Source organism: Cololabis saira, chromosome 3, assembly GCF_033807715.1.
Source record: "Cololabis saira isolate AMF1-May2022 chromosome 3, fColSai1.1, whole genome shotgun sequence".
Lineage (NCBI taxonomy): Eukaryota > Metazoa > Chordata > Actinopteri > Beloniformes > Belonidae > Cololabis > Cololabis saira.
In genome coordinates this window covers 45857222-45883350 of record NC_084589.1, presented here as the reverse complement: position 1 = coordinate 45883350, position 26129 = coordinate 45857222, and the positions used below count along the sequence as shown (strand labels likewise).

Here is a 26129-nt window from a genome sequence, read left to right as displayed (position 1 = left end):
CCACAAGGGTTGCAGCTTCAACCCGGATTTATGCTTCTCCGTCAACTTGACGCAGAGGGAACGATGTGGTCATGTACTTTTTTTTTTTTAATTCTGCATTGAGTTTGTTTGAATCCCTGTTCCTTCTTAAAATCGTATTATTTGTTGCTGTTGGTAACTTGTCGTCTCCACGGTGCAAATAAAGAGCTGTTAGTATGTGCTGAAGGTTCTTTAAACGTGACAGTTTATTTCGTTCATCTACAAAGCCTCTCTCACACGTCCTTTTTCCCGTCTGTTTCTTCTTCACTCACATTCTCTTTGTAAAGTTAATCTGCAGCTCCATGTTGTTAAACTTTCGTTTGATATATTTTGATATATTTACAGTTTGATATATTTACATGTTCTTTTTACAACGTTCTTCTGAAAAACACGAAGAAACTTCAGAGAAACGAGGCCACAAGAAGAAATGCAACCATCAACAGAACAGCCAACCATCTGTCACCATTTACAGTTTAAGATTAAGATTCCCAGAATATTCAAACTTTTTGAGATAGGATATTTGAATTTTCTTAATATGTAAGCCATGATCAGCAATGTGAAAATAATAAAAGGCTTGCAATATTTCAGTTGATTTTTATTGAATCCAGAATGTATGACGTTTTTGTAATTGCATTACTGAAAATCACAATATTCAAATTTTCTGAGACAGTCCTGTACAAGCTAAAGTTACAACATATTTGTGTACGTTTTTCATATTATTTACATATTATGAAATTAATGAAATATTATTTTATCACATGTATAAAATCAAGTTGTACTAGATTTACAACTCGTCTGACACATGATTTATTATAAAGCTGATGTTGAGATCCGTGTTGAAGCTGCAGATCTGCAGGTTGGAGAGCAGGAAGAAGAGGGAGGATCATCGGGATCAGATTCCAGGAAGAGGACAGACTTTGGATTTAACCCTTTTATATCAGACATCCGTTTACAAGTAAATGTCTTTTTACCTCAACTCATATTTAGTCAGAAAATACCATGACAAATGTAATTAAGTTTTCATTTTAGATGGATGACTTATATTGTTCATAATTCTGGAATATTACACTCTCCATATGTAGAAAGAGCAGCAGTGCCCCCTGGTGGTGAGTTATAAAAGCTCAACATAAACCCAAGAGTGAACAATCTATCGTAATAATAATAATAATAATAATAATAATAATAAAAACACAAATAAAAAAGACTTTAGTGCATCAACAAGACGAAAGTTATCAGTCACGCAGATTATTGGTACAGCGTGATCAGTACAACCAGCATTTAGCTCAGAAAACAATGTCAAAAGAGAAATGTCATCAAATGAAGTTGAAAAGTGGAGATGCACTTTTGTCCTTTATCCTCAACTTCCTCAATCACGTCATTTTGATCCAGTTTGTTATTTCACTGGACTTGGCTTCATCAAATGACACATCCAGGGACAGAAGCCGTGCATAGGTGTTCATCCTGTCCAGGTGTTGGAAGGTGAAGTGAAGCCGAAGCCATCGCTTCATCCACTGATCTGTTGGCACGGTAGGAAAACTGATAGGAATCCACTGTGTCAAGAACCATGGAGTTGATGTGGGTTAAAAAAAGATGATCTGCTCTGTTGGTCTCTGGAGAAGGTTTAATGAAAATGTTTCTCCATGAATAAGGACTAAAAATAACGTCAAAGTTCAAGACAGACTAATTATCCACAATATTTAACCAATAACGATGAAGTCATTAATGATATGAATGAGGTGGTTAATAATTTTAACAGGTATTTTGTGAGTGTTGGACCAAAGCTGGCAGAAAAATGTGTGATCCTGGATCAGCTGATGGATGGAAGGAAACATTAATAAGTAGAAATCCAGATTCAATGTTTCTCACAGCTGTGGAGGAGAGAGAAATCATAGATATTGTAAGTAAATGTAAAAACAAGGTGTCAACTGACTGTGGTGATATGACAATAGTCAAAAAGGTTATTGATGGATTGTTAACTGACATACAGCTGTAATCAGTCGCTCAGAACTGGGACATTTCCAAAAAAAATGAAAACTGCAAAAGTCATCCCACTGTACAGAACTGGAGACAGACACCAATTCACTAATTACAGGCCTGATTCTTTACTCCCAACATTTTCTAAGATCCTAGAAAAAGTATTTATTTACAGGTTGGACAAATTAATGCCAATCAAAAGGCCACGCCCCTAATTACGCATTAAACTTCTAGCTTTATATAATTCCAACCTGCCACCATACGAGGAAAAAGAGGCTTCAAACCCCTGCAGAAAACCTGTGGGTGATTCATGCATGAATGAACCGTCATTCTGAGTTTGGGGGTTAGTTTGGGATCTTTATTCCCTCTAGTGGTTAAATGTTGGAAACTGCAGCTTTAAATGAGTCTTGTATATCTATATATTTCACACCAAAATCAGTTTGATAGTTTGATAGTTTGATCAGTTTGATATTTAAATGTTTTAATATCTCAAATACTTACCATGTGTATTATTTTGAAGCCCATTGCAATAAAAGTTTCTTAACAACATACATGTTTTATGACAAATAATAAAGAACACATGGATTAAAAAATATTTGTATTTTATATTTTGATATTAACAATCAGAAGCTTATCATATAAATTGCGTCAGCTCTCATTGTGTCGGAAAAAATAAAACTCTTTCTAAACCTTCTTGCTTGTGTTGTTTTCTCAGATGTAAATCACTTTGGATAAAAGCGTCTGCTAAATGACAGAAGTCGTAGTAAACCAGTGATGAAAAGAATGTTGTATGCATTTTGTTCTAATTACTGTTGTTGGTAAATGAAATACTGACTGTAACTGCGAGAAGGAACTATGTCATTTGTTCAGACTCCACTGCAGCCCTTCAGAGTTTGACTTCAAATAAAACAACAAGAGAAGATCTAGTGTTGGAAATATTAATGGTGTTGTGGAGGTTATGCAGAACTGGAATTACTGTGCAGTTTTGTTGGGTTCCTGCCCACATGGGTGTTGATGGCAATGAGAAAGCAGACAATATTGCTAAAAGAGCATTGAAATTGAGTAGTGAGGTAATTATGGAAATTCCTTTTGGTAAAGGTGAAGCAAAATCATGAATTAGAAAGGCAGTGAGGGATTCATGGCAGAAGGTGTGGGACAACGGTGTAAAAGGGAGACATTTTTATAACATACAGAAGTCAATTAACGTGAAGGTTTTCAAAGGAAAGTGTAGGAGAGAGGAAGTCATCATTTCTAGATTAAGATTAGGTCATACTAGTTTAAAATCAACTCTGTATTTAATGTCAAAGTCTGTGTGTGATAAATGTGATGAGTGTGATGTCACAGAGAATGTAGAGCATGTGATTCTTAAATGTGGCAAGTATGAGGTAGAAAGGAACGCTTTAAGAGACAGGATGTACGAGCTGGGACGGGAATGGAGTTTAGTAGGTTATTAGGGAGGAGTGAGGTGATGAGGGATTGTTATAAGGAAATCCTTGTCTTTCTTAAAGATGCAGGGATAGATAATAAGATTTAAATGTGGTTATCTTATTTTATTTAGGTATTTCCTTTTTCCCCCCCCTTTAAGTTAGACTGTAACCTGGTGTAATAATGATCCTGATGTTACACACTCCGGTACAGCAGGTGGCGGTAGAACCTAATAACGTTGGTTGTGATCCGCCATTAAACCTAGAGAAGAAGAAGGAGAGGACGGTTCTGTTGTTTCCTTTCTTTTTCCTCTTCAACAATGTCTAAGGTGAATCATCTGAGAGAGTTTATCGGTCAGCGACTAACAGCAGCTGCTGTAGAAATATTGTCAGTGTTTGAAAAAAGCATCTTGGAGTATGAAGAAGAGCTCGACCGTCAGCGCAGACTGTTGGACCTCGCCTGGAAACCTGAAATCAGACTCCACAGAGTCGGTACGTAACCCTGGAAAGTTGAATGAATGAACACATGAGTATGACTCCTACAAGATCCCTTTGTTTCCAGTTAAAAGCCGTGGTGATGAAGCAAACCAACTAAATGGGAAACTCCCCAGCTCAAGCAGCTGCTGATGTGGGATTCGGAAACATCCCGAACTAACTTGTTGTTCTGTTTACTTGGTGCTGCCTTTCATGCTCCATTCACACTCTGGACCAGACTCATATTTCACACTTTATGAATTAATGAATTAATGAATGAATGAATGAATGAATTTTTATTTCGAACATGTATATAAAAAATAAAAAATAAACAGTTAAATCTTCATATTCACATATGTTGGAAAAAAGGAGTAGGAAGAAGTCTACACTTTTTCCTAGTTCCTACCCCTTTATAACTCTATGAATTTACATTATTGCTATTATTATATCTACACAATATCCATATAAATATAGTCTATATAAATACTATGTAAAACATGCCTATTACCACATAATTATCCATATAAGTATATAGAAAATATAAATATTACATGAATATTACCGGTATATCAATATATAGAAAATACAAATATTTTATAAATCTATATAAATATACACAATATAACTACATAAATATCCCTATAAATATATATATGCTACATACCTAATAAATATATAACATATATTACATAATTATAACTATCCCTCTCAACATATAATATATACTACATAAATATCCACATAAATATCTAAACATATCTTAAGCAAGTATAATATACCATTTTTCCCTTTTTTTATTTGTTTCTCACACTCATTACCCCATTTCCTCTTCCATATACCTGTTTATAAATAATTGTTTGTATCTCTTTTTAAACAGATTTATGTTAGTACTTTTTCATTTCCAGCTCCAAACTGTTCCACAGAGTCTCCACAGTTCCATATGCACATGCTGCACATTGTTGTTCATACTTTATGTTTTCTAAACATTATTTGCGCTGTTTTGTATTTAACCAGATCCACACATTTCTTAACCAGATCCATACATTTCTTTAGACTTAACCGTTTATTTAGTAGAAAAGATGCAGATCACAGTGGCTCCGTGTAAGATGTGAAATGACACTGGCAAAAAAACCCGATCGTTGGAGGATGTTCATGTAGGAGTTAATATGCAGGACTTGTAGTTAGATCGTTATTTTTTTTATTTTATTTATTTATTTTTTTCAAAAAAACTTTATTTCACAAAAACATGAAGTTTATAAATTATATATCTTCAACAGAACATAGAAATCACATTTCATGCCAGGGGGGATAAGAGTTTACAAGAAAACATTAAAATGAGCACAGATATTAATAGTTTTGATCGCCTTTTGATTAAGAGAATATTTAATGCAGTCGATGTTTGAGCTCATTGTAATAAGCAACAAAAGAATGTTTTCTATGTGTAAATTTACATTTGTGAATGTGAAATTTTGCCAACAGTATGACGAGGTAAATAATGAATGTTTCATTGGGTTTTGCCTTAATCCTGTCAAAGTCAAAGAGTCCAAACAGCACATCCCTCCAAAACAACTTAAATTCTTCTTCAATATTGTTAACAATAAAGTTACATATATCAATCCAGAGGTTTTGGACAATGGGACAGAGACAAAATAAATGAGTAATTGTTTCAATATTTACAGAACAGAAAGCACATTTCACATCAATGTCTATTTTAAACCTTTTAACAATATGATCATTAGAAGGATAAAATCTATGAATTATTTTAAACAATATTTCTCTAACTTTGTTGGTCAACAGGTATCGGTTGGGTAAGAGCCAGACCTTTTTCCAGCCAATATGATCCATGTACCTATTCCAGTGTGAGACCACATAAGGAACTGTGGTAACATCCTGTCTAAACAAGAATCTAATCAACTTTTTGTTCTTACCATGGTTACAGGATAAACAGATTTAGCTAATTGGAAAAATAAGAGACCATGACAGGAAGGCCTGACGGTGAAAGGAAGACATTTTTATCGGGATTTTATCAATAATGTAGTTACAGGTAAAAAAAAAGTTTAATCCACCCAGTTTTGACAGAATATGGAAGGGTAGACATTCCAGATAGAGTTAGGATTTTTGAAGAATTGTTTCAACCAATTGTATCTTAAATGTGTTATTTAGGGTGCGGAAATTTAGAAAATGTTGTCCACCATTTTCATAGTCATTCATTAGAAAAGTTTTTTTCAGATGATGAGTTCTATTTTTCCACAAGAAGTTGAGAAGCAGCCTGTCATTCTGAGTAATACGTTTGTTGTCCACGAACAGAGACAGAGATGCATATGTTAACGTGATATTCCTTCCTCCTTGGTGAGTAGAACTCTACCTCTAAGAGAGAGATCCCGTAATAGCCACTGGTTTAACTTTTTTTGAGTTCTTTGGATAATAGGATTGAAATTCAGTGAAGTTATTTTTTGTTGGTCCTTAGTTATTGTAATACCCAAGTAAACAACTTAATTTTTGACTGGGACACTACAAATTGATGTTTTATCAGAATGCTTAATGGACAACAAAATTTGTTGTCCTTTTTGGACATTGTAAAACTGCTATACCGGCGAGGCCGGCCACGCCCCCTTAGGACCGCTTGGTCTGAGATGCAGGAATGCCCGAGCGGACCGTGTTTGTTGTTGTAAACGTCATCAGATTGACCCGCTCTGAACTATTTTCCGATCTCCGATCAAAACCGATAGACAGGTACTTTCCTGGGAGCGTGTACTACTGGAGTGACATCTGGATTCGTCTCAATGTGATAAACTCCTGGTATGCAGCCTGATCCAGTGAATAAATCCTCATATTCACTTAGAATGTCACTCTCTTTTTTAAGCGCATGCAATCTTTTGACAAGCCCCATTTTCTCACATGACTCTCCTCCTAGAATTGCAGATGCATTGTTCTTTATGACCTCAAACTCCATGTCATACTTTTTATCTTTGTACTAACATGTCAACATGACTTTACCTTTGGCTGGAATGTGGTGTCCTGCATAAGCAACAAGCTTGGAGTAAGATTTGCTCACCTATTTATCCAGTCTCAACTTTCTGAGGTCTTTCATAGAAATTACGTTGCAATCAGTCCCAGTGTCCAGCCTGACTTTAGAAACTTTATTGTTGACAATCAGATCTTCACGCCACCTTTCTTTCTTTGCGTCCACTGCATCGATTTGTGAGACTTGTTTTTCTGCTTGTATTGTGCCAATAAAGAAGTCCAGGGGCCTGTACTACGAAGCAAGTTCAACATACCCAGGATATCTTTTCCTTATCCAGATTCACTAAGCGGGACAATTGCAATCACGCTAAGCGGTCACACGACGGCGGTTATCAACTCGGTATATCAACCCAGGTTTCTCCAATCTGGATATGAGCGTGTGCACATAAAAGGGGCAGTGTTTTCAGCGCATGACCAATCGCAAGCATGGAGAAGTCCGCTGTCAGAGCCGCTTATTTCAGTAGCGAAGAGCAAACAATAAATTTACGGAAATATGATGAGTATAGGCATATAATACAGGCAAAAAGCAACACAGTTGCAGCTGCAAAATGCAGGAAAGACAGCTGGCAAAAGATCGCTGACTGTATAAATGCGTAAATTCATAGGGATATAAACATATATTTGAATATTCTGGGAATCTTAATCTTAAACTGTAAACCATGATCAGCAATATTAAAATAATAAAAGGCTTGCAATATTTCAGTTGATTTGTAATGAATCCAGAATGTATGACATTTTTTTGTTTTTGTGTTTGCATTACAGAAAATCACAATATTCTAATTTTCTGAGACAGTCCTGTATATATTGGTTCTATAACTATTGTTGTTGACCGATAACTTGTGCTGATGCTGTACCAAAGAATTGGGTTTTTTTATTTATTTTATTTAATTTTTTATTTTTTCAGGAGGGGGGTGTTTAGTATTTTAAAGTGACTTCTCAGAATGTTCGAGGGACGAAATTGAAAATCCCTTTTTTGCTATCCCCTTACAAATGCATCTTCTTTTTGATTTCTTCTTGATTTATTTATTTAATTGGTATTAGTTTTGGATTGACTGTACATCGGATTTTGGGTGATGATTTGTTTTATTTATTCATTGATTGATTTATTTTTTATTTTCTCCTCCACCTCTTTTTTCTTTTTTTCCTTTTTTTTTGATTTTTTTGGATCGTTCATACAGGGAAAGCAAAGGGGTTTTGGTGGTCCCTGAATACGCGTTCTGTTCGGAGGGATCCTCTCACGATCCGCGCACCAAGCTCCACTGGATTCTCTTCGAAAGGGCATGCCATTTTCCAAGAGAGCTGATTGGTCAGTGGGCGGTGCTTTTATACCCGGCGATCTGTATCTCGAACATAACCTGCTCCGCGTACGCCATCTGCTGATGGTACCACGTACTCGCTTCCGGACCAGAGGAGACCGATCCTTCCAGGCCGTTGCTCCCAGGCTTTGGAACGATCTTCCACTCACTCTGCGTTCCATGGAGTCTGTTGATTCCTTCAAAAGGCAACTAAAGACCTTTTTATTTGTGCAGGCTTTTGCCTAATTGTCTTGGGGCTGTTATGATTGTAAATGTGTTGTCTTGGCCTTTTAATCTTAAATTTGTATGTATCCCTTAACTGTGTTTTTATTTTAACTGTGAAGCGCTCTGTGACCATGGTCTGTGAAGGGCGCTGTATAAATAAAGTTTACTTACTTACTTACTATGATAATGAGGCTCTGCACTGATTGGCTGCTTGAATGACGTGTAGCAAGGGAGGGAACAAAGCCTCTCCGGCCAGAGCTGCGTACACAAAGCGTCTCCCATGAGAGAAGCTTCTGCGACAAAATAAATTCCATTGCTTTATTTTCTTTGTATTGGACTGTCCTAACTGGCCGCGAGTTTAACGGTTTCAGTGTGGACAGAGAGCGTCCGATGTCACGCAGCTCGACGCGATAGTCGGACGCTCGCATGCAGTAAGACACGGTGTAAACGGATCTTAAAGCCTGATTTACGGTTCGTAAATTGACGCGTACCCTACGCCGTAGGCTCTGCGTTGGTGTAACGCGGAAACATAAATCAGCCTTTCGTCACCTCGTCTTCACACAGGAAGATTTAATTGAATTCTAAACAGTTACACCATAGTTCTTTACTCCGATTCCTCATCATTTCATATGTTACAAGAAATCACAACACTGAATTTTCACAAATTTTACAAACTTTATTGTTAAAAAAGAACATAAGTTGTATATAAATAACATGTATGCACTATTGCTGGCTCAAGGAAGGGCCGTGCATTTCTTCTGAAGGTGTCGTTGAACAGCTTCAGGTGCATTGCTTGGAAGATCTGAAACCATAAACAGAAGAAAAATGTATTACGGTACTAATAGAGCCGCCGGAGCCACTCACCGGTCCGGTCCGGTGAGGGGCCCCGGTGCTCTGAAGCTAAGCTAAATACTTAGCCCATGCAAAGATCATACTTGTAAACAAATATAAATAACATAAAAAAATAACGTCACTTACCCCTGACTCGTGTGCAGTTGCCGGGTCCGTGCTGTGGCTACTGATCCTTTTATGAGGGTAAATGTCGATGCAAAACCTTCGGCTCGTAGAAGGCACATGACACTGGGGGATTCAGCCGGGCGGGGAGTACAGACATTGCAGAAATTCATGGGATTTCATCTTTCCTGTGTTGGCAGGGTGAGGGGAGACCACTTTATATATGTTAAAACAAGAAAAAACGTGTTTTTCATAATTGGTCCCCTTTAATGAGGTTGGAGGTTTCATCTGCTCCATTTTCTCTTCCTATCTTTTTTTTTACTTCAAGTTTTTACTCTGACACCATGTTATATATGATGCGGAGGAAGCCATTTCTAGAACAACAACTTTATTCTTCAACTGTCTCGATACCAACGCAGTAACACAAGAGTACAGTCACAGTGCCGCCTAATGGTCACACAGAGTAATGCACTTGTTTTCAAATGTACTACATAGATGAAGGGGAAGACTGAAGGTTCCTCACAAATACAACCAAACAATCAACACTGGGAAGCACTTTTGACTTGTTAAAATCCTATCTTTTTGTCCCTTTTTGTAATTCCAGAACTCCCACAAGAAAATGTTTGTAAGGTGGAGGAGGACGGGGTTTTCAGTGACCAGCACCTGGATAACCTGGAGAGGAGCTGCAGCCCGGACCAGGAGGAACCAGGGCATCCACAGACTACAGAACTGGAGGAAGACTCCAGCGGTCAGGAGATGAAGCACGAGGACGTAGAGGTGGAAGTCTCATTGGTCAATGTCGCTGATGTGAAAGTTGAAAATGGTGAACCAGGACCAAACTGTGTCCAGCTGCTGTTGCACACTTCTCCTGAAGCTCAAAACAAAGATGAGGAAGGGACTGAAAGTTTACGATCAGACTCCAGTAAAACTGCAGATCCGGAGCCAATGAGACGACACGGTGACCACGAAGCTGCTGCTGTCCCGTCAGACAGCAACTGTAAATCAAAGATGATCAGGACCCACACGGGGAAGAAGGTATTTTCTTGCAGCACTTGCAGGAAAGAGTTCAGTAAAAGAAGTATTTTAATGGATCACATGAAGATCCACACTGACGAAAGGCCGTACCTGTGCAACACCTGCGGAAAAACCTTTACTAAATCATCAAATCTTAAACGCCACATGACCACGCACACGGGCGAGAAGCCCTACATCTGCAAAACATGTGGAAAAAGTTACAGAGAACGTTCCACCCTGGTGGTTCACTCGAGGACCCACACTGGCAAAAGTCTGTACCAGTGCAACACCTTTACTAGATCATCAGGTCTTAAACGGCACATAACCACGCACATGGCTGAGAAGCTTTATTTGTGCAAGACGTGCAACAAAGGTTTTCGCCGCAGAATTGATTTGCTGAGTCACATGAAAAATCACCCGGAGGAGAAGTCTGGTGACTCGTGACAAATGAAGCTCATGTTGTCGTCCCCGGGGCAGCTGTCCACTCCTGTCTGACCCACAGAAGAAGAACCCGCAGAAGTCCAACCACCACCTCCTGTGGCTGATGAGCCTAATCCCCTCCCCACAAGGGTTGCAGGTTCAACCCGGATTTATGCTTCTTCGTCAACTTGACGCAGAGGGAACGATGTGGTTGTGTACTTTTGTTTTTAAAGTTCTGCATTGAGTTTGTTTGAATGCCTGTTCCTTCTTAAAATTGTGTTATTTGTTGCTGTTGGTAACTTGCCGTCTCCACGGTGCAAATAAAGAGCTGTTAGTATGTGCTGAAGTTTCTTTAAAACTAACAGTTTATTTCGTTCATCTACAAAGCCTCTCTCACACGTCCTTTTTCCCGTCTGTTTCTTCTTCACTCACATTCTCTTTGTAAAGTTAATCTGCAGCTCCATGTTGTTAAACTCTCTCCATCTACTCCGTTCAGAGGTTAGTCCAAGTTTGATATTTTTACTTGTTCAGTTTTTACAACATTCCTCTGAAAAACATGAAGAAACTTCAGAGAAACAAGGACAAAAGAAGAAACGCAACCATCAACACGTCAGAAACAGAACAGCCAACCATCTGTCACCATTTTATAAACTTTGATGTCTGCAGCATTAAACAAAAAACCTTGAAGATTTCAGAAGTCAGTGCAGTCAGATAAGATTTGCTTTTATTTCCCCTTTAAAATGTTTTTATTGATTTAGAAAACAAGAACATTTGGTTTAAAGGTGAATGAGGAAATGAGTGTGATGTGGGATACACATCACGATACTCGAGTCACGATACAATACGATATTGCGGGATCTAAATTTTGCGGTATATTGCGATGTTATACATAATTCGCTGAAAACTGTAAAAGGCTTTATGCGTTTTAAAATCTGAGCTGCACGTACATCAGATTATCGTGATAATTCATGGGACAAACTAAGTAAAACAATACAATTTAAATGATCCATGCTGTGTTATTGTAACTAAATAAGCTAAAGTTACAACATATGTGTATGTTTTTCATATTATTTACATAATGATAAATAATTAATAGAAGGAAATACAGCAATAGAGAGAAATAATCATGAAAAATGTAATTAAATTTTCATTTTAGATGGATTACTTATTATATTGTTTATAATTCTGGAATATTACACTCTCCATATGTAGAAAGAGCAGCAGTGCCCCCTGGTGGTGAGTTATAAAAGCTCAACAGAATCAGAATCAGAAAAAGGTTTATTGCCAAGTTTGTTAAACACACACAAAGAATGTGTTGTGGTGATTGATGCAATACAATACAAATATAAAAGCAAATATATAAGGGAAAATGTATAAACAAAAATTTACAATATGAGGTTTTTAAAGTGCCGGATATGAGTCTGTACAAAAGTGACTTAGGATGTGCGTTAATGTAACGCATATGTCAGGATTGGAATCTTTACGTTAATGTAACGTAGAGTGGGATGGGGGGCAGTCCGTGGTAGACGGAGGAGAGGGGGGACCGGGGCCTTGTTGATGAGGACAGCTGCAGTCGGGAAAAAACTGTTTTTGTGGCGTGAGGTTTTGGTCCTGATGGACCGCAGCCTCCTGCCAGAGGGAAGAGTCTGGAACAGTTTGTGTCCGGGGTGGGAGGGTCTGCTGCAATCTTTCCTGCACGCTTCAGGGTCCTGGAGGATGCAGGTCCTGGAGAGATGGAAGATTGCAGCCAATCACCTTCTTTGCAGAGCGGATGATACGCTGCAGCTGCTCCTGTCCTTCACAATGGCAGCAGCGTACCAGACGGTGATGGAGGAGGTGAGGATGGACTCAATGATGGAGGAGGTGATGGAGGAGGTGAGGATGGACTCAATGATGGAGGAGGTGAGGATGGACTCAATGATGGAGGAGGTGATGGACTCAATGATGGCCGTGTAAAACTGCACCATCATTGTCTTTGGCAGGTTGAATTTCTTCAGCTGCCGCAGGAACTACATCCTCTGCTGTGCTTTTTTTGGTGAGGGAGGTGATGTTCAGCTCCCACTTGAGGTCCTGGGTAATGATGGTCCCCAGGAAGCGGTAAAACTCCACCGTGTCTGCTGGGGAGTCACACAGGGTGAGGGGGCAGGTGGGCCTGCGTTCCTCCTGTAGTCCACAATCATCTCCACTGTCTTTAGAGCGTTGAGCTCTAGGTTGTTCTGACCGCACCAGGGGCCTCATGTACTAAGAGTGCGTGGATTTCAACGTGAAACCGTGCGTGGAATTTACACGAACACAAAAATTCTGATGTACAAAACTGCGTACGCCCAAATCCACGCAGGTTGCTCTGTACAAACCAATCAGCGTGGATTTGAGCGTACATGCGGCAGCACAACACTCCTCCCTGTCTCCTCCATCAAATACATATGTTTGAATATGATAATGAAGATAATTGTCCATTAAAAACCGCTCATCCTAACAAGAAATGTGCAAAAACAGGTCAAACTAATTTAAAAAAAAACATCAGCTGTGAGCTGGAATAAATTATTTATTTGGGGGCATTTCTTCCGATTTCAGCTGCATTGCATTATGGGTAATGCTGTTCTTTGCTTTATGTTGCGTTCCGTGAAGAGTTTTGGTTTTATTATGATCGTAAGGGTTTGTGAATGTTTATGGGCAGCGTTAGTGCATCTTTACACTCTGCTTTTCCTGTTTGTATTTTAAGAACCGACACCAGAACTTAAGTTGGTGGATGAAAAAACGGCTCCTCGTTCCGCTTTATTGTCACACGTATTATATAGTGATGGATTAAGACCAATGTACACGTTTATTGAGTCCTACACATTGTGGATGTCTGCGATCACCTCTCTCATAAGTATAACAATGTGAACAATATATAGATAGATAGATAGATAGAACTTTATTCATCCCCGAAGGGAAATTCAACTGTCCAGCAGCTCATCAAAACATAAAAATTAACCACACTTCCATTCAGACAATAAAAGCACATTCATAAAAAATAAACATGAAATATAAGGTTTCAAAAATATAATGTAAAGTGCAAACTAAAATATAGTCCAGTTGTGGCAGAGGTGAGTGTGTGATTGTGTGTGTGTGTGTGAGTTCAGGAGGAGTTAAACAGTCTTATTGCTGTGGGGACGAAGGATCTCCTGAATCGCTCCGTTCTGCAGCGCGGTGAGCGGAGCCGACCGCTGCAGCTGCTCCTGCTCCTCTGTTGCTCCAGGAGGCTGTGGAGACGCTGTCTGCTATTGTCCATTATAGCACTCAGTTTGTTCAGTGTTCCCTCTCCACCACAGATCTTAGCGGGTCCAGACTCCTGCCCAACACTGAGCCCGCTTTTTTCACCAGTTTTTCCAGTCGCTTGGTATTTTTGATTGCAAAGCTGCCCCCCCAACACACAGAAGCAAAAAAGAGTGCACTGTCCACCACCGTGTGGTAGAACATGGCCATCATCTCCACACACACGTCAAAAGACCTCAGTGTCCGCAGGAAGAACAGGCGGCTCTGCCACTTCCTGTAGAGGGCGTTGGTGTTAGGGGACCAGTCAAGCTTGTCGTCCAAGAGGACCCCGAGGTATTTGTATGTACATTCATATTTAAAACATGAAGCATCACGATCTGATTCCTCTGCTGCAGAAATAAAGACAACTTGTGCCGACGGGATTATCGAGGTGCAAACGAGAGAAATAAAGAGCAAAGTTGCTGTAACTCGGAGTGTTGCATCTTCAGGAGGAGAGACCGGTCTTAGTCCCGGTTCATCACCGGAGAAACACTTTCTGGATCCTGCAGCACCTGCAGCTGACTCCATATCAGACTCTGAAAGTTGCCTAAACATTCAATAAAAACTTTAATCATCATTTCTGAGTCACATCAGTTCGTACCAACCAACCTTTCCATGACATCCTAGTTTTATTTTAAAGGACAACTTTACAAAACCGATTTTTCCCTGAAAAATGTATTTTAATGTTTTTCTGTCCAGACACAGTTATGGGATGTTTTAGGATCTGGCTTTTATATCGAGTAGTCGTCCCATACGGTCGTCATGGTGACAGAGATGTCCGACCTGTAGCAGCTCCAGCTGAAGCATCATGTTGGTCTGAACCAGCTGATGGTCCAGTCTTAGTCCTGGACCAGCAGGTCGGTGTGATCTGATCATCAGCAGGTTCCTCTAACGGAGCCAAAGCTCCATCAGGATTTGCAGGTTCCATCGTTGAGCTCCTGCCTTTAGTTGTTTGTTCAGATCATGTGGTTGATTGTGAGATTGTTGCAGCTCCACTCGTGTGTAAATTATCTGGTAATGAGGGGACTGTCGTGTCCTTCACGTGGTCGTGAACTTATTGCTGACGTCATGTTTCCTCATATTTCTGCACTTCACTTCATCACCAGTGAGAGTCACCAACGGACAAAACCTCAGAAAAGTGCGTACACCAGCCTTGGTGTGTGTGTGAAAGACCGCAACTTTCTACGTTCAAATCAATTTTTGTATATCCGACCGTGAGCGTACAAAGTGGCGTACGCACGTTTTTTGTGCACCGCACGTTTTGTACATGAGGCCCCTGGCCCTCACACAGGCTCAGAGGCCTGGGTGGAGAGTACTATATAAACCACCATTAACCAGGAGGGTTGGGGATTTACAGTGGAGGCTCCTGCACGGGGTGCTCGCTGTGAATGCCTTTGTTTCTGTTATTAATCCAAATGTTCAGCCTGTTTGTCCCTTCTGTGCACAGAGAGAGACGGTGTTTCATTAGCCCCTTTCACACAGAGATTCCGCAATATTGGTGTAAAGAAGTCCTGCCAATACGCCGCCTTTGTTGGTTCACACAGAACCATACAACGCCGGCATAACGCCGCTCCCGTCTGTAAATTCACACAGCATGCCGGCGTTCCGCAATCAGAGGCGTGACGACAGCGTCAGTCCGACCGTCATGTCAGCGGCATGCCGGCTGTGTCATTCACACAGACCCCGTTTCGTCTCTGTGACGGCTCTGTGACTACCTCCGCTGCCGGCTTATTGGTGGGGCCACTTGGCCCCCCCATTCCGCCTCCGTGACTTTCACACAGAACAGCGAGGCGGCTTAAAGGCGCAACGTTCCCGCCTCGAACTGGCTGTGTGAAAGGGCCTAGTGTTTCTAAGAGTGTGCTCGTCTTTCTGCTCTCTTTCACCTGCTGAGTCGAATGTTCTCGATGTTTGGTGAGACTTTTTCACACCAGGTGTTCATTTTATGTGTCAGGCACAGTAAAACAATTTTTTCATTGGTCAAGACAAATTGGCAATTTATGTCAGCAGGAGAAGCAGACTGGAGGGTTCTGTGGATATTGATGTTGGATTAATTTTTTGGTCGGATGTTAAAAGTCAGACTCAGGACTGATTTTAATTTCTACTGTCTGACTAACAACATAAAGGAGTTTAATGACATGTGGTGTGTTGACAAGGTGCTGTGTTCAGTGGAGGGCAGCATGCTGCTCTTTGGAAATATTCTGAGTTGAAATGTATTGGTTTTGTATTGTTTTTGTTTGAACTGAAAGTTTTTGTCTGCGTGTTTGGTTGGACACGTTTTTGAGTAAATAAAAGTGGTTTGAAAAACTCAAAAAAACTCTCTGTTTCTCACACACACACACACACACACACACACACACACACACACACACACACACACACACACACACACACACACACACACACACACACACACACACACACACGGTCATTAATATTAATTCATTAAACCACAGTATTTTTTCTTCGTCTCATTAATGTAATGTACCATTGCTGTGGATCTTGTCTTTTATAATAATAATTATTAAAAAAGATAACATTTCAAACGTTTTAATGTATTATAATTGTTTTGGGGTTTTCTAGATAAAGAGCACACATATTTGGATATTATACAACTGATTCTGAGAAATTGTTTTTATATTGACATTGATGAACATTTACAATGTGAACATGTGACCTTGGTACTAACTCCTGTCTAAACTTAATTGTGTTTTGCTGCGGGCGGTGCTCCCTTGCTGAAGGCGGCGGTGTGGCCTGCAAGGGCTGTGGTGACATAGACTGTCTTTACTGGTCTCCGGGCTGTGGATGACGTGTTCCCGGTGGTGAAGGGAACATGGGAGGTTGGGATGGAGGGGCCTGCTGTCCTCTCCTCCGGTAGGAGTCGGCCTCTCATGTGGATGCTGCAGCAGTGGAGACTGAACTGGTTAAACATGAGACGTCAGATGGACCACTACTGTCCATCTGACGTCTCATGTCCATCACCATCAGCTGCAGCCTCCGGTTCTCTTGTATTTGCTGCAGCACATACATCATTGCAGGTGGGCCCTGATACGGCTGTGGCCTACCCACATACACAGCTGCTCCAATGTGACTGGGAGATGTCTCTACAAGCTCAGCACGGTGATTCTGACCTGGGCGCCGGGTGAGGGGTGTCATCTCTGCAAATACCTCTCTATACCTCCATTCAGTCTCCTCTATCACAGCGGGGGTTCCTGCAGGGTGACTGACAGCCTGTGGGAGGGTGTACCATTCATAATCTTCCATCAGTCTTGGTTGTTGCATTCGTCTGCATGGACGTCCATCTTCACTTGGGGGAACATAAGCCATTATCACTTCGTAATGACCTTATCCGGCTCCAAGGACTATATGTTTTGGAGGCTTAATGATTAACAATTGTACACTGGCTTTCTCTGTATTTTAATCATGAAGTGCGTGTCAAGACTTAAATGAAGAGGCAGGAAGCGGCCAATTTCCTTTACAGTGCTTTAATCGAGTTTAGAGAGTGCACTTAAAGATGTGGTGTGTGTGTGTGGTTCTGGAATAAACCATAGAATAATAGAAATCAATAAACAGCAATAAACATATGTTTAACCATAGCACACAATCCAAATAATTTTATAAGCATGAACATCAACATGAGATAATATCACATTTAACTTGCAACAAAGAAACAATCAGTTACATTCAAATAACATAACTAATGACTTTTGAACAATTAGTGAAGTAAATAACACTCCTGAAAATACTCACCAGCAGAATTATAAAATATAACCCATATGGAAGTTCTTAAAGGTATTGTGACATCATTTTTAACATGCTTTTAACACTATTAAAAGTCTTGGCCAACATCCCTCAAATGTGTCTAAAAGGGTGTAACAAGAAAAACTTCACTCTAGTACTCCTATTCCTGGCTTTTTATTACAGTGTTTTTTTGCCCCGTGAAAAACGCTTCCTTTCCCCCCTTTCCTGTCAATCATTGCTCCGCTCCTCCTCCAAACCTCCTCCTCCTCCAGCCATACGCTCACAGCGGCGTCGGAGAGCGACAGGCGAAGCATACACGGAAAAGCAGGAGGGCGAACCACAGCAAACAATCATAAAAATAAAGGCATGCAAGCAGCACTGTCCCCTTATCTTAAGTCCAGTCAGTGGCCGCGGGTCTTCTAAGCAGTTTTCCTCCGGTGATTAGAACAAAAGAGGCTCTAATCAGCTCCGTGTTAAGCCTCATTTATGGTTCCGCGTTAAATCGACGCAGAGCCTACGCCGTGGGTTCAGCGTACGGTGCGCGTCGCCGCGTAACCCTACGCCGTAGTTCTGCGTCGGTGTAACGCGGAACCATAAATCAGCCTTTATGGTGCGCTGGAGAGGAGCGGAGGCAGGGAGCTGGGTGGAGGGGGCGGTGATTTAGCGGGCCGTTACGTAACGGCCCGCCACCAAACCACATGCGCCGTTTTTGCATAGTTATGCGGAAAATCCCAGAAAGCACACAATACACTGAATGTTAAAAGTTCGTTGTTTTTTGGGTGTAATTGATGTCAAGACACCCAACAAAACACAAAAAATCAAGAAAAATGTGTTTTTCATGTCACAATCCCTTTAAATCAACCACTCTGTCAGGCAAACCGTAAGACCAGAGCTACATATTTGATTATTAGTACAAATGGATTTTGAATATCCGATTATTTTTATACCTGATCATTTCTACAGATGTGGGACTTCATGATTTGCTAGAAGTGTTATGCTGCTTAATTTCATATAAATGGGACTTAATTTGAAGAGGTTCATGATTTTCTACTAAAATGTTACAGAAGTGATCATTTGAAAATTGGAACATTTTAAATTGATTAAGAATAAAAAATGTTTTATTCTGAAATATGTTTCCTAGCATGATAAATCAATTGGATAATTATTTTGAGGAAATGTTGAGGTAGCGCTTTTAATGAGTGGATATCAAATATTGTCATCAAAGAAGAATTCTGTTAAAAAAGTAGCCCTTCTTAGTACAGTGTAAAATCAACAAGGCCAACCCCCGGGACCCTGAACATGAAGAGGCAGTTCTAGATAATGGATGGATGGATCATCTTATTCATCTTGGTGAGAGCTCACACATAAACAAACCCTTCACCATGACAGAAACCTGACAGTCCAGTAGTGACGTCCTGGTTGGAACAGGAAGTGTGCGAGAATAAAGACCAGGATGAATCCTGGCTGCACAGCAACCTTTTGCTCAGATCTGTCAGCAGGTTGTAACTTCATCTAGGCTGATTGCAGCTCAGTGATTCCTCTCTGACATCACAGTTGGTCACATGTGCAGCAAACTAACTGCAGCTGACATGAAGTGAATGATCTCAGCTGTGAGCTGCAGAGAAACAACATGCTGCTGTTCACTGTGAAGCTCTGACTGGAAACAGACAGAAGAACAACATGTGGATCCTGGAATAACAGCAGCTTCCACCTTTAAAGGACTGGAAGAGGAAGAAGTTTCCAAGGAATCATTCAGAACAGTTTCACCAACATATGATTCCGGTGTTCTGATGGAAACAGAGACAGACATGTACAGACTCAACTATCTGTCCAACAGAGACGGTTTCTCTGACAGGAGGAGACTCTTGAGACTGAACTCAACACAGAGTCACTGAAGAACCAGACTTGGACCAGATCATGAACCCAGGAGAGAGAGGTTCAGTGAATGTGGTGTTGACGGTGTGGAGGTGGATCAGTCTGTCAGAGGAGACGCTGTAGAAGGACAGAGTTCCAGCAGGAACGGCCACATACACTGCTACTCTGTCAGAGACTGAGGAATAGGAGGAGGAAGATGTTACTCTGTTATTGTGCCAGACAGAGTACCGACCACCATCAAAACATTCCAGACTCCAGGAATGATCGTTTCTTCCAAACACACAGTCTTTACAGTCTCCTTTCCTTCTGATTCTTCTGTAACTCACTGATATATAAACTTTTCCTCTCCACTGGACCTCCCAGTAACAGCGACCCGTCAGAACTTCTCTACACAGCAGCTGACAACAGTAATTAAACCTGTCTGGATGATCAGGATATGACTGATATTCATCCACATACATCATCTTCCTGTTGTTGTCAGACAGTTTGATGCGTTTGTGGACTGTGTTTGTGTCGATGATGAGTTGACAGGAATCTGAAGGAGAGAACAAACAACCCAGCTGCAGTTATTATTGATCTGTCATTGATCATTGATGGACTCATGAATGAGTGATGTGTCAGTGTGAAGATGGTTGAATGTGTGAGTGAAATAAAAACACACTTACACTTCCTCAGACCTGGTGTCATCCATCGTTGTCCAGCAGGCTCCACCCTGAAAGGAGGAGGGGGGTCAGACCAGCTCAGTCTCTTTCAGCAAACATGAACATTACATGGCTCTCACACACTGATGAAAGAACAGTCCAACACTTGGACAGATGCACTTGAATGCAGCATCTCTGAAGTCCTGTCCTATGGTCGTCACGTTCCAGCACAGTTTGAACACATTTTTTTCATCTGATTTCATCTTTGCTGAATCAGGAGCAGGAGGAGACCGTGTCATGGATGAGTGAAGGTGCAGCTGTTATTGTGCTGTGATGGGCCTGAAAACCACACTGCTGTGGTTCTGGGATGTTTACTGGGTCAAGACCGGCTCAGAGTTGTGAAATGCATCTATCAGCTCTGCTGCAGTACCAGATGAGCTGCAGCAGCTCCGTCTGCTCAAAGATCTCTGCTCAAAGTGTCATGGAAAAATGCAGGATAAAAATAGGTGATATACAACATGTAAATGCAGATGAAAGGGTCACATCTCTTTTGTAATATATACATCCCTCTAAGAGGACTAGCATCCACATGTCAGGTGCAGGTATCTGTATTTTACTAAAAATTTCCACAACAAAATCCAGAGAGCCACAAAGATGATGTCCACAACAACACGATGAAGAGTACAGCACACTGATGTCCTTCTGTCTTCATACCTGAGAGTGTCCAGTCTCCAGCGGAGATCCTTCAGTCCAGCAGACAAAAGCTTCACTGCTGACTCTCCTGGATGGTTGTAGCTCAGGTCCAGCTCTCTCAGATGGGAGGGGTTGGAGCTCAGAGCTGAGACCAGAGAAGCACAGCCTTCCTCTGAGATCAGACAGCCTGACAGCCTGCAGACACACAACACACATGCAGAGACTCTGAGAGAACTGCTCTGAGACTAAAGCTGACTCTGTCCTCATGTTCACCTGATGATGGCGCTGAAGGAAAAGTCAGAGGATCAGCAGAAACACATCAACAATCTTTCAATATCAACCACAGTTCTAACGGTCAACAATTGAACACTTGGGGCCTGATTTACTAAAGGTTTGCATGCGTAAAAACGTGTGCAAACTTGACATCACCCGCAAACCAATGTGCAAGCTGATCTACTAACAGCGTGCAAAGAGGACTGCGCCTCTCAAATGAGCAAAATAGCACACGCTGTTCATTTAGTACTTTTGCCCTGATGAATAATCAATATGGGGCGTACCCGCCAGAAAGCGCTAAATACTGGGAGGGGAAAATGCAAATAGGTTCATTTACCACGTGCAATGAGATTTACCAAGCCTGAAAGTTTTTGCGGGGATTGTGATTGCGTCTGTATTTAATACGTTCGAAAGGAAGGTGCTAATCTGCCCAGCATTACGCAGGGATGCTTGTTGGTGCTTGATTTGAGGACTGGGGTGGGGATGGCTCAACTTGTGGTGAGGATTCTCCACATGCAAAAGGAGAAATATTTTATTTTAATGTTAAATCAAGTATTATTCAGCAAAAGGTTGCCACAGAAGGCACATTCATTTTTTTATTTGTGATAATAAGTAAATCACGTGTTTTCATGGAGAAAAAAGTGTTTCTTATTGTGCGCCTACCTTGTTCTGCAATTTGCTCTAGCGTGTCATACCCCGGTATCCCAGTTATCTGCTCCTCGCAGAAGGTGAGCTGCACCTGCTGCTCAATGCTGGTTAGAGGCATCTCTTCCGCAGGCCCTCCACCTGTCTTGTTTGCCGAAGTTTTATTAAAGGCCACTTTTTCTTTAGTTCTTCGCCTTACATCTTGCCACCTTCTTTTAACCTCATCTGCCGTTCTTTTTGTCTTACCAACTGCATTTATTCTATCGCAGATTTTCTCCCATATTGCGTTTCTTTTGGTAATGTTTAAATTTCTTTGCTGTAGTTCATGAATGTGTTTATTTGCCTCTTCCACTAATATCTCTAACTCCAACTCGTCAAATTTCATTTGGCGCTTGCGACCAGCCTGCTTTCCATCCAGACTCTCCATGGCGCAAACCGCAAGACACGCAACACCTCATTTAAATACTGCGGTTTGCGCCTGTTATCAATTGCGCAAGCATTCTTAGTTGATCACCCGCAAAACACACAACAACAGCACGTGCAAACTTTTTCAGTGCACACGCAATTTAGTACTCTTTATTTAGGATCTTAGTAAATCAGGCCCTTGGTGTATTCAGACCTGAGAGACTCCAGGTGACAGTGTGGACTCTCCAGTCCAGGACAAAGCTTCTTCAGTCCTGAATCCTGCAGGTGGTTGTTACTCAGGTCCAGTTCTGTCAGACTGGAGGACTGAGAGCTGAGAACTGAGGACAGATCTGCACAGATGTCCTCTGAGAGGTGACAACCACTCAACCTGCAGAGGAGATTAAAGAGAAATGATGAGGTAATTTAAAATCTAACAAAGAAATAAATGAAATAGTATCAATGAATACTGATTATTTCAACTAATTATCAATAAGTATTGATGAATAGTGATCGCTGCATTTCTCTTCTCTACATGTAAAGTTTCCTGAATGATGAATCATTGATGAGAACTGGAACTTAGTTGAACAGTGAATTTAACTGGTTTCCTCCATGAACACAACATGTGATTGTAATTAAAACAGATGTCCGTGTTCGTCCTTACACAACTTTCTTTGAGGCTTTGACCACCGGCAGCAGCCTCCGGAGAACCTCCTCTGAAGCTGAGTATTTCTTCAGGTCAAACACCTCCAGATCTTCTTCTGATGACAGTAAGATGAAGACCAGAGCCGACCACTGAGCAGGAGACAGTTTATCTGTGGAGAGACGTCCTGACCTCAGGGACCGTTGGACCTCCTCCACCAGAGAACCAACGTTCAGTTCATTCAGACAGTGGAACAGGTTGATGCTTTTCTCTGCAGATAGATCCTCACTGATCTTCTTCTTGATGTATTCAACTGTTTCCTTATTGTTCTGTGATCTTCTTTGTTCTGGTTCCAACAGAACTCGTAGGAGAGTCTGATTGGTCTCCAGTGAAAGACCCAGGAGGAAGCGGAGGAACAAGTCCAGGTGTCCGTTTGGACTCTGTAAGGCCTTGTCCACAGCACTCCGATAGAGCTGAGTCACTGCTCTTGTTTTAAACCACCAGGAGGTGTTTCTTTGTTCCTCCAGCAGGTTGACTCCAGACTTGATGAAGGTCCGATGGACATGAAGAGCAGCCAGAAATTCCTGAACACTCAGATGGATGAAGCAGAAGACCTGGTCCTGGTACAGGCTGCTCTCCTCTCTAAAGATCTGGGTGAACACTCCTGAGTACACTGAAGCCTCTCTGACATTGATGCCACACTCTCTCATGTCTGGTTCATAGAAGATCAGGTTTCCTTTCTGCAGCTGCTCAAAAGCCAGTTTTCCCAGAGACTCCACCATCTTCCTGCTCTCTGGACTCCAGTGTGGATCTGTCTCAGCTCCTCCATCATACTTGACCTTCTTCAGTTTGGTCTGGACCACCAGGAAGTGGATGTACATCTCAGTCAGGGTCTTGGGCAGCTCCCCTCCCTCTCTGGTTTCCAGGACTTTCTCCAGGACCGTAGCAGTGATCCAGCAGAAAACTGGGATGTGGCACATTATGTGGAGGCTCCGTGATGTCTTGATGTGGGAGATGATCCTGCTGGTCTGCTCCTCTTCTCTGAACCTCTTCTTGAAGTATTCCTCCTTCTGTGGGTCAGTGAACCCTCTGACCTCTGTCACCATGGAGACACACTCAGGAGGGATCTGATTGGCTGCTGCGGGTCGTGTGGTGATCCAGAGACGAGCAGAAGGAAGCAGGTTCCCCCTGATAAGGTTTGTCAGCAAGACATCCACTGAGGTGGACTCTGTAACATCAGTCAGGACCTCATTGTTGTGGAAGTCCAGAGGAAGTCGACTCTCATCCAGACCGTCAAAGATGAACACGACCTGGAACTCTTCAAAGCTGCAGATTTCTCTAGTTTCTGTGAAGAAGTGATGAACAAGTTCCACCAAGCTGAACTTTCTCTCTTTCAGCACATTCAGCTCTCTGAAGGTGAATGGAAGCAGTAACTGGATGTCCTGGTTGCCTTTGCCTTCAGCCCAGTCCAGAGTGAACTTCTGTGTTAGGACTGTTTTCCCGATGCCGGCCACTCCCTTCGTCATCACTGTTCTGATTGGTTCATCTCTTCCAGGTGGGAGTTTAAAGATGTCTTCCTGTCTGATGGTTGTTTCTGCTCTGTCTGGTTTCCTGGATGCAGCTTCAATCTGTCTGACTTCAAGTTCATCGTTGACCTCTCCAGTCCCTCCCTTTGTGATGTAGAGCTCTGTGTAGATCTGCTTCAGAAGGGTTGGGTTTCCTGCTTTAACAATCCCTTGAAACACACACTGGCACTTCTTCTTCAGCTTAGACTTCAGCCGCTTTTTACAAACTGCAGCAAAAGAAACTTAATAAAAGTGGAAAACAGAAAGCAATTAGTTTTTATACAGTTCAACTTATTTCTCATAAAGAATCAGAATGTGAGCCTACACTGAACCTACTCTAACGTTACGATGAGCGGTCCAATATTGAGTAGAATCACCTTTACCACCAAAACACTTCTGAACATTCAGGATGTGGAAGTGACAAGAAAATCTGTGGGTCCTGGAGTTTCTAGTACCAGGATGTTAGCAGTAGAGCCCTGATAGGTCGTGGGTTTGTGGGTTTTTGTGTTCTTGTTATTGTTGGGGTGTCTGTGAAGTGGATTTTCCAGGTTTAGGACTTGAAAACACCAGAAGATGATCTGATCAAATAATCTGTAGAACCATCAAGACAATCTGGAGTTTAGCAGGGTTCCTGGAAGAAGAAAACCAGGACTACAATCTTCCAGTTATCTTGTGTTGTTGGTTGGTTTAACATATTTATGCTGTCCTGTACAGGGAGGGTGCTACTCTAGGGGGTTGGTAACATGTGGGGGCGAATGTTGTGGCTTATCTGTGAATGTTGTTCATCTCCTGAGGCATTCTGGGGGATTTAACCAGCAGCTTAAATGTTCATAGAAATCCTCTTACTTCTCTGCAGACGCTCAGCCAGCTCCTCCTGCTTCATTCTCCTCAGGACGTTCACTGTGATCTTCACAAACGCCTCTCTGCTGCTCCTCTGCTCTTCATCCTCACCCTCCAACAGATGATCTAGGGATTCTGGGTAATTTGGACGCAGACCACTTTGGATCTTCTTCAGCTCATTCTTCACAAACATGACAATGTTGTCCTCCAGCAGCTGGAACAGAAGACCACATGAAGGACACAATCAGACTGAAACCACTGAGACAAACATCAGACCCATGTTGGACAGACTGACAGTCCACTGGTCTCCAGAGACCAGCATGGAGACAAACATCAGACCCATGTTGGACAGACTGACAGTCCACTGGTCTCCAGAGACCAGCATGGAGACAAACATCAGACCCATGTTGGACAGACTGACAGTCCACTGGTCTCCAGAGACCAGCATGGAAACAAACATCAACAGAACAGATGGAGAAGCGGTTTTTGTTCATGTACAGACCAGAAATATGGAGTCTAGCTGTGTCTGATGCTGCTGGACAGACGAACCGCTGGGAGGCTCTGAGTTCTGCTGGTCCACTCTGTGGAGGAACCAGGAAGAATTAGCTCACATCATGTCTGTCCTCACAGAGACAAACACAAGCTGAAGGTCCATGAAGTCCTGTTTGGATGAGGACAGTCCATCAGAGGACTGG

The 26129-nt window shown here is 41.7% G+C and overlaps 1 protein-coding gene across 4 annotated transcripts in view; it reads right to left on the bottom strand.

The window, feature by feature from the left end:
• Positions 1–26129, bottom strand: part of LOC133440386 (NLR family CARD domain-containing protein 3-like) — a 290643-nt gene that overhangs the window by 207271 nt on the left and 57243 nt on the right. Inside the window, exons 5-11 of one of the 4 annotated variants that reach the window (XM_061717640.1) lie at positions 25937–26015; positions 25441–25648; positions 23051–24836; positions 22604–22777; positions 21088–21261; positions 20398–20444; positions 17597–20267 (exon numbers count right to left, since the gene is read on the bottom strand). In XM_061717640.1, the coding sequence (XP_061573624.1) occupies positions 19735–20267; positions 20398–20444; positions 21088–21261; positions 22604–22777; positions 23051–24836; positions 25441–25648; positions 25937–26015 (3001 nt within the window). In that variant the 3' untranslated portion in view covers positions 17597–19734. Of the gene's footprint in view, positions 1–17596; positions 20268–20393; positions 20445–21087; positions 21262–22603; positions 22778–23050; positions 24837–25440; positions 25649–25936; positions 26016–26129 lie in introns of those variants that run through there. The other 3 variants (XM_061717644.1, XM_061717643.1, XM_061717642.1) reach the window with 3 other exon arrangements.